This window comes from Chaetura pelagica, unplaced genomic scaffold (genome assembly GCF_000747805.2).
Source record: "Chaetura pelagica isolate M959 unplaced genomic scaffold, ChaPel_1.0 scaffold1048, whole genome shotgun sequence".
NCBI classification, from domain to species: domain Eukaryota; kingdom Metazoa; phylum Chordata; class Aves; order Apodiformes; family Apodidae; genus Chaetura; species Chaetura pelagica.
Genome location: NW_009954300.1, coordinates 499,003 through 508,563, shown reverse-complemented (window position 1 = coordinate 508,563; position 9,561 = coordinate 499,003). Strand labels below are relative to the sequence as shown.

The 9,561-nt window shown below is 36.5% G+C and overlaps 1 protein-coding gene across 2 annotated transcripts in view; it reads right to left on the bottom strand.

The window, feature by feature from the left end:
• ATXN7L1 (ataxin 7-like 1) overlaps positions 1–9,561 on the bottom strand; it is a 112,771-nt gene that overhangs the window by 70,301 nt on the left and 32,909 nt on the right. For both annotated transcript variants that reach the window (XM_010003842.1, XM_010003843.1), the window contains exon 2: positions 4,335–4,439. In XM_010003842.1, the coding sequence (XP_010002144.1) occupies positions 4,335–4,439 (105 nt within the window). The remainder of the gene's footprint in view (positions 1–4,334; positions 4,440–9,561) is intronic.

The window sequence follows — 9,561 nt, the reverse complement described above, 5'->3', positions numbered from 1 at the left end:
CCCTCAACTTTTCCTTTAACACTTTCCCATCGTTAATTTATTTCCTCATATTAAAAGAAAAAGTCAAGATGATCCGACAAGCTCTCTGTGTGTACTCTGCTTGTTGTTCACTGTGACAGAGCTATCTTTTATGAGAAATTTTCCTTTCAACAGGGAAAAAAAAAAGTAAACGAGCCTTTTATTGTGTGGAACATTATTTTTATAAATTAGAACTGCACCTGATGCTGCTCATCCTAGTAAAGGACAATGCAGCATAAAAATATTAAGCTTTCCTCTCTCTGGGGCCAAAGGAAAATAGAAACAGCTCCTGGGAAGTGGTACGGGTCCCATCTTAACAAGTAACAGAGACTGGCGCAGAATTGGAGTTAACAGAAGTCGTATGGACACACCTCAGCACAGGCTGTCACCCTAAAAATCTCCTAGATACATTGGAGAAAAATACCCAAACAAACAGCAAGAACATCATGGTACTTCAGGGATACTGAAACACTACATTCTTGGTGTCCCAAGAACTGCCCTATGTTTTCATTGATGTTGGCATTTGAGAATAAAGTCTCAAACCTAAAATTGCCCACATGCCAAGTACAATTAGAAATGCTACAAGCTTTATTACTAGACTGACTTCTCATTTAAAACTACTTCAGGGAGAAATAAATACAACTACATGTTCATACTTAAAAAAAGTATCTAAAATACTGTACCACTGCAAGAAGTTACTCAAAAGAACTGGCTTGAGAAGCAAACAACACTATTTCAACCCTATTGTTGATGACATTATGATACACTAGAAGTGCACAATAATATTGAATGACCTCAAGAAATTTGATTTATACAGCTTACCCAGCAGCCTATAACAGCAACTCTCTCTTTCAGTTGGGCTTACACCATATGTACAAGAATGATTTAATCCTTACAAATGGATATGTTTATCCCACAGATAAAAGGATGTGAAACTGGTCTTAAAAATAGTTCAGTATTTCTCTGACTTACAGGCTAGATCGCATCTACTACTTTGCAACACTGAGCTTTGCACTGTATTTATTACAGACTCTCAAGGCCAGCAAGCCAGTCCTCTAATTAGCCAAATCTCCTCTTTTCCCTTCCTGACTTCTGCTGACCTAAGGTTGATGATACATTGCCTGCCACCAAAAAGTGTGAAGCACAACCAGATTTTTCTCTTTTTCTGCTTGATATCCAGGAATCAAATCCTTAAAAGTTAAATATCAACATCTGCCTCCATAATCTTCACAACTTCCCAGTGCCATCAAGGATGGCTGCCACATGTCTGAAATTAGAGACAAGTAAAACAACGGGTCTTCTTACGCTCTGGAGAAAGGCAAATGCCAGCAAGGGCTCAAGAGAAGCGTTACAGAAACATTTGCTAAACTAAGCATTCCAGTGATGTTCCAAAGCCAAGACCTTCAAGTTATAATGTAGGGAACCTAGAAACATAAAGCACGTGTCTGGCATGGACCTAAATGCTTACTGAGGGAATATAGACTGGATTTTACCAGGAATATTAGTAACAAACCACACTTTGTGGGAGATTCTGGGATAGATCTCTACAAGTCCTTTTCAGTAGCAATAAAGACTCCCCATCATGCAGTCTTCAAGAGCCAAAAACCCACTAGTGGCTTCTAATGCTTTCTCACTTTGCTGTCTTTGTAACAACTTTATTCAAGGCATGTAAAATAACGAATAATGAATTTTACAGCAAATATGACAGTCTGAAATACCTCAAAGTCTACTGACAGGTGTGTTCTACATCACTGAATGTACAGGAATACTGCTGCATGGCATAACTAAATAAAACTGGAAGTTAAATATTCCTGTATCACAGAAGAGCCTGGTGCAGCCAGAACCAGCATCTCAAAGCAAGCCTTCTCCATACATTTCTCAACAGATTATTGCTATGATAACATATCCAGTGAGAGATTTTTCAGGGACAAGCAGTTCACAGTTGATCTGTTTTCTAAAGCAAGTTTCTTATAATTTTCTCACCAGATGATGCAACTACAGATCAATTAATGAGATCAGTGTGTAGCTCTTCTTTAGATCTTACTAAATTCTCACCAAAGCAACCATATGTTAGTAGATGGTATGTCACTTATACAACATGTCATATTTTTAACAGATTAATTTTTTAAAATAAATTATTAGTTATTTTACAATAGTTCCAAAGAGGTCAAAGAAACATTCTCTCTTCTAAAACACCTTGTATATGGTTTTAGTATGTCATCTTTTCTGTTTATTCTTTAAAACAAAATATTTTATCTATGCATTTAAAGCTCTTCCAGAGGCCTTACAGCAATATCCCACTACATGTTTCCTGAAACAAATCTAACTAGATTTTGTACAAGCTTCCAGGGGCAGCACCTCTGGTCAATTATTTTCAGTATTCTCCATTTCTTTTAATGTTGTATGTTTTGTTTGTTTTACTTTTTACTTTTTTAAGTCTTTATTGACCTTAGGCTCTTAAAACAATTAATTCAGAATTTAATGCTCAATTGTTTAGTGTAATAGGATTGTTGTAATGAAGTTGAAGTAAAAGAAATTGTATATGTAATGGAGAAAAGAGAAAAAAGAAAAAGGACAGTGACTCATGGGATCTTTGCAGTTTACAAGTAACACACTAACTTTAATGGTAACTTGTTATTTCCAAGAGCTCAAGAATTTCCTTCTGACAGGAAGTACTTTACCCTGATCTAGAAGAAACGTGATTCTATAAATGCCTTCTACATGAAAAACGGACCAACCTCCATACTGCTCCCCAAAGCAGGTCATGTCCAGGAAAACAGCACAACTATGGAAAGCTACAGTAAGGGGTTACACAGGGTCTTCTGTTCCACAGAGGATCTTTGATTAATGCAACAGTTAAATATTTAGAGTATCCACTGTACCTATGACCATATGCAGAAAAGCTTTTCTGCCACTGAAAGAACTGTGAGATAACTGAAGCTGGGCACAAAGAATCTTTATGGAACTAAGAGCAAGAAACAAATTTTGAAAAAACCCAGCAGAAAAGCTTGTCAAAACACTGAAATTAACATCAGCCCCCACCATTAAATTATTAAGTCCCTCTCCCACTACACTAACACTTTCAGATCTTTTCCTATACACTGGATATAAAAGCTATATTCCACTAACACAATTTTTTTACTATTATTTCAATCCAGGACAAAGTTGAATGAGTTGTACAACTGCCTTTCAAGATAAATGGAGTTGCTCCTGGTTGGTTGTTTGCTGTCCATCCATACAAACCCAAGACAAGATTTTGGTAATATGTCTTTAAAAGTAAATTGACGTTTATGTTTTGTGTTCATCCCACTTACATTTTTCCCCTTACTGACTCTCTTTGCTGTCAAGAAGCTGAAAGAGGCAAAGGATTTGTGAACTTTATTTGTTGTATTTAGGTAAGGAAAATCTTGCTGGGTCTTTTTTTTTCTTAATGTATTGAATTGATTCCATCCTCAGTACTAATTACCATTCATTATTATGCAATCACCTTCAAATTATTTTGATGAAACTGAATTTGATTAAACCTCATGCAAAGCTAGCCATTCCAGTCACATTTTGCAATCCTTTAAGAAAAACCAACCAACCAACAAACGCCACCACAGAAACAAACCACTGGACAAATAACAAATAAACCACTGGGTAAGTAACAAATAAACCAGACCTCAGCATGAAGTTTTTCTGAGAATATCTGAATGTAGCTTGTTAATCAATAGCAAAATTTTCTAACTAATCTATCAACATAAAAATTGTAATCTTGCTGTTGTCATACTTACTGAGAAATAAACATCTGCATATTTCTGCAGCTTCTCCAAGGACATTTTTCAAGAGAATCTTAACAAATGTGACTTGACATGCCAACTATGTGAAAAAATAAACCCTATGATAAATATAAAAATAAACCCTATATACATCTATACATAAAACCCAACAGAAAACAACCCATAACATTCAACTTCTAGTTAATGTAGATCAGTATCACAGCCCTCACTTTACAGCTTTGATAAAAGACAATCCAATGTTAGGTTGAAATAGTTTTAGCCTAATTAGTATCTAACTAACAGGATTTATTTGTTGTAATAGGTTAATTTAATATAACAAATTCACCTTGAAAAGCCCAGCTTTCAGAACAGCTAATTTAACTTCCTCTACAGGAAATAGGCTTATTTGAAGGCATTGCTAGTATTTTCTGAGGAAAGAACACAAGATAACCAGAAAAGAGTATCTGCAATGCCTCTGTCACGATCGTATGCAATGATTCTTCATAGAACCATACGCCAGTTTGGCACTGTAATTCAGGAAAGAAAACATTCACTTACCGCAGTGTGACTGGAAAACCTGTGGCTTGACTACCTGATTGCAGATATTGCACACTACAAGATAGAAATCATCATGAGCTGGATAATGGCCAAATAAGTGCATATCTGTGGGAAAGTTAAAAATATATACAAGAATTAGAAATTATGCTTTATATATATATATTCAGAAAAGAAATTGAAAATACTGCAGGGCCACTACTGTTATATTAATTTATACAAAGCAAATGTATACACTGCTCTGTAAGAGCTTCTTGTTATGTTAAAGAGATATTTTTTTTTCTCACTTCTGGGAATTAAAGTCCTATACTACTACTGCAGCCTCATCCCCCAGTCTGAGTCAGAACAAAGGCAGCAATGTCTTTGTCTTAACACTCATTGCCAAGAAGTGGAGTAAGCACTTCTGTACTGGTCAAGTGTTGAAACAATAAAAGAGTATGTCTTAAAATCTCTGCCTGAAGATCCTTTTAGAAAACATACATGCGGGTTATGCTCAATGTTACAATATTCCAAGCATGACTACAGATTGCTAGACAAAGTCTCCTGCTAAACAGCTAGCTATAGTAACCAAGGTCAAGGATCCTACAGCTCAAAATACAGTCAGGAATGTCAACCCTGTTTTGAACCAGATGCCATAACATTACATTTCTGATTCTGTGCGAATGTCCCTCCCAGTTCAAATACCCTGCTGCTTGTTTCCCCAGCAAAAACTCTGGGAGGAGACAAAGATGGTAAATATTTCTCAGTGACGGCACAAGGAATTTCATGAAATCAAAAGATGGGTCCAGTCAGGTGATGACAGGCACTTGTCCCTCTCAGCTGAAACACATAATGCAATACATGCATTCTTAAGCCATTACAAACACAGAGTAAAATGGGCTTAAATTACTACTGAAGGCCTCAGAGCTCTAACATTACAAGTGAGGTAACTTGTTTAACTCTGCATTGCTATAACTTAAGAACAAGCACACATACTCATCCACTGTAGCTCAGCTTAGAGGGCAGAAACCCCAGTCACCTTCATGCACTTTGCTGTGATCATGTCACCACACCCAGTGTTGTTAAGGAAGGTGTTGCAGCATTAGTAACCCCGTGCCGAGTATCGGCCACACAGATTGCACTACCTCTCAGAACAGGGCAGTGACACCTTCATTTAAAGATGTCGTAAAATGGCATTCCAGTGTTACTCAGCAGCATCTGAAATCCATTACAGAACTTGAAAATGTGGCTTCTGACTCAGCCTGAAATATCAACCTGCTGCAACAGGAAGAAAAATGAGAAGACCCTCAGTGAAGACAAACATGTACAACAGCCACCGTGATTGATAGACATCAACAACTTAAACCTGCTTCTCCAATAAATCGTGTTTTTCTTTAAAAATTGTGTTTTCTTTCAAAAAGTGACTCAAGCAGGTACCTTATTTCATTAGTGCTTAATCAAAGCAAACATTGTGGCCCTATAACTAACTATAAGTGATTCTGCCCTGGCCTGTACCACTGTGTCAGTAACATCACTGTTTATGATACTGGTACTTGGCATGAACTGCAAAGTGTCTTCAGTCTCCAAAAACCCTACAGAGGAACAGGGCAAACCCTTTCATAGTAATTCAGACAGTACCACAAGTAGATGCAAACAGGCTTATTCAAGCATCCTTGGGTACAAACCAGCACCATCAACACACAGATATTCCATAGTCTGATATAGTATGAATCATTCCTTTATCCCCTGGACATCCAAAGCTTCTCTCTCTGTTACTGCTCACACTAGGCTACAAAACCCAGTTGAAAGGTTAACCAAAAATGGCCTTTTCACAGCGCAAGTCTTGGACTAACCAAGCCTTTAAATGCATTACAGCCAGATGAAGGCAATCACCACATTCAACTTTAAAAGAATAGCAGCAGTGAGGTATCTGCTCCTTTGGTATTTTCTTGGTGTAGTTAATAGTGATGAAAGCTGCACAGTTAGATTACATCAAATCCTCCCTACTAGTAAAATAAACAAATAAACCCCTAAGCAGGTACTATGTCTAGCCTGTTTGTTTTATTTCTTATTTTAATATGGCAAAACGGTGATCTTTGCAATTCTTAGCCAAGGATATTTTTTACCAGAACCTACAGCATTCCACTAACACCACTGTAAACTCCACAAAAATGAGTGTTTCCCTCAGTCATTATTTGTCACAAAGTCTCAGGCCAAAAACATGCATTTAACTACAGGTATGAAATATTTTTTAAATGGTTAAAACATCTCAACAACATAATTTTTTTTTTCTGTTGTTGGAATGGTGTGGTAACCATCTTGTTACGAAAACATACAGACTTTGCCCTCTACAAATAAAAAAGTTTAAAATCATTTTTCCATTTTAAATTCCTTTACTCCATTTAAGCTTCACAGCTCTGTATACTAGCCTCTAAAATATTGCCAGCTCTGACGCGTGTGAAGTCAGATGGGTTCGAGTTTTTATGAAGATGGGCTGCAGGGAGCAACTTACAAAAACACACAAGGTATTATGAAGATATGCTGCAGAATATTGGAGAAGAATGGAGTAAAAAACCAGGTTAGTTCATAGAATCACAAAATCATCTATGTTTTCACCAGAAACTGTCAAGGAGACAGAGCAATGAAGAAAAAATTCTGGTTCCTGAAAGGTCGCTGCACAACCCTAGCAAACAGCATTGCACCTAACAGTGCTAAAATAGCACATATGAGATTTTATGGTACTGAGGTGGTAGAAGTTGAGATGCAAAGAAACTGCACAGACATGTAGGAGAACACACCAGAAATGCTGCTGTGAGAAACACAGCATCAAAACAATGAAGAGATGCAGAGTCAGTGATACCCTGAAGCAGAGCTTTGGAAGGTTTTCATTTTGCAGATCCATACCAATACCACAGTGAGAGGTTCAAGTGTCTATTGTAAAAGTGAGTCTTTCTGATATCAATTAAAATTATTAGCTACCTGTCAAAAGTCCACTCGAATTAATCTGAGAATCTAAACAACACAAGACTACAGGTTGGAAATCAGAAATAGGAAGCAATTGTTATTATTGAATCAGAATAGCTAAAACACTTCAATTAAACACTATCTTTTAGACTGGCTTCCTTAAAAATCTCACTATGTTACTTTTTAATTAAGACTGTAAGAAGTATTACTATTGTCTCACCAGAAATTCCAACTGGGGACACACTTTTACTAGGCTATTTATTACTAATAATACACAAATGCAATCCAGATCAGAGAATTAACAATGAAGACAGCAAGGAAAGTTTATGTTTATGAGAGAAGGAAATATAAAATACCATGTATCTTTTTAAAGACCACTGAAGAAGACAGCAGATAATCGGTGAGCAAGGTGAACGACTATCAAGTAGTTCTGAAAGAATTATAAAAGTACACAAAAACAAGGGAGGGACAGAAGAGTGATTGTGAAGAGCCTTTACTTTCTACCAAAACTCGTGTCCCCAGTAAAAGTGAAAATAAGTGACCGAGGTCTGCAGCACTCACTCTAGACTGGCCTGACAATCTCTACCAGAGCCTGCGGTCTGCTTGTTCCCTCTGTGCAAACACAGGTAGCTACAGAGCTGAGACAGAGCGCCCAGCCCTTCTGGTAAGTAAAAGCATCATAGTTACCTATGATGATATGATACCTATGATACCCATCATAGTTACCTTGTTTTACTGGAATATACTTTCAGTAAATTCAAAGTAGACTCTTGATGGCAAGAAAGAAGCGAGAACTTATTTTCCAGCACCTCCCTGCTTTGTGGAAGTGTTATCTAGATATACCTCATTCTTGCAGTACTGAATATTCGCTCCCCTCAAAGTTGACATCTTTTGGCCAGCCATGCCCATTGATACTACATACCAACAAAAGTCTTGCTTGAAAATGAGCTGTTTGACTCACAGGATGTGAGAGTGTCCCATATAATGTGAAAAATATGCAAGAAAGGTGGAAATCAGAGACAGTGAACACTGACTGTAGGAAATAGGACTTTCCTAGATTAAAAAAACCCTAATATTACATTGTGTATATTTTTCTATGGTGCTTAAAAATAAATATAACTTCTGCTTATAGTTTGTATAGGTGGAATGGGTAATGGGTGCAAGATACTCTTGGGGAGATACCCACTTGACACCAGAAGAAATTCTTTCACAATGAGAAGAGCTGGGTATTGGAATAATCTCCCCAAGGAAGCTGTAGATTCCCCAACACTGGACACATTTAAGACTGAGTTTGACAGGGTGTTGAGCCACTTCTAGAAAGGTTGGACCAGATAAACCTTGAGGTCTCTTCCAATCTGGCATTCTATGATTACTAACATTTACAAATAAAAAGACAGCTGTAGCCATACAACACAGTTTTGTAAGATATCAGTTTAGTAAAATTCGTATTAAAACCACAAATACCAGAGAAACAAAAGAAAATGTTGCTTCTGCAAATTGTGACACAAACACAAAAACTCAGGTGTCAGATACAACTTTATCTTCTCCAATAATGCACACAAAGGAATTGTATTTAGTAAAAATCAAAGCCAGATACTTATGTAAAGTTCCTTCTCTACTGTTATTTAATTCATAATAATTTATATCCAACAGTATAATAAAACACAAGTTAGAAATAATCTAAAATTATCTCCCACTGCAGAATTAGGATTGTTGAACAGTAAGATCTCACAATATTGTAAGGGAAAATACATTTTTAATTATGATATTTTGCTATAAATTATACACACTTTAAACATTCTCGTATATATTGAGTTGCTCCACTAAATATACACACAAAGTCTGCTTTGAAAAATATTAGTGATGTTTATGTGTAAAGAGAGAGATGGGGAGGAGAGAGAAAGACCATTCAAGACATACTGGTTTAAAACTAATGAAGAAAAGCTAAAGAAAAAAAGGCAGTAGAAATAAAAGGCAATGGACAAAAAGAAATGTGTGGTCTCTCCTGCTCCGAAGATACAGATTTTTAAGCTTTGTATTTAAAAATATGCTCAGCATTTCCCTCTTGTTCCAAAGAAGTGACAAATCCATCCATGATTAAAAAACAGAAATGTACAAAATCATTCAGTGCATTAGATTATTTTACATTTGAGATTATATAAAAAACTAAGTAATTTGAATGGTGACTTGAAACTTGAAACTGAAACAATATAGACATCTTCAGGGTATTACTCGGACTGCAGTTAAACACGCTTGCATAGACAGGATAGTCTTAAAAACAAATGCC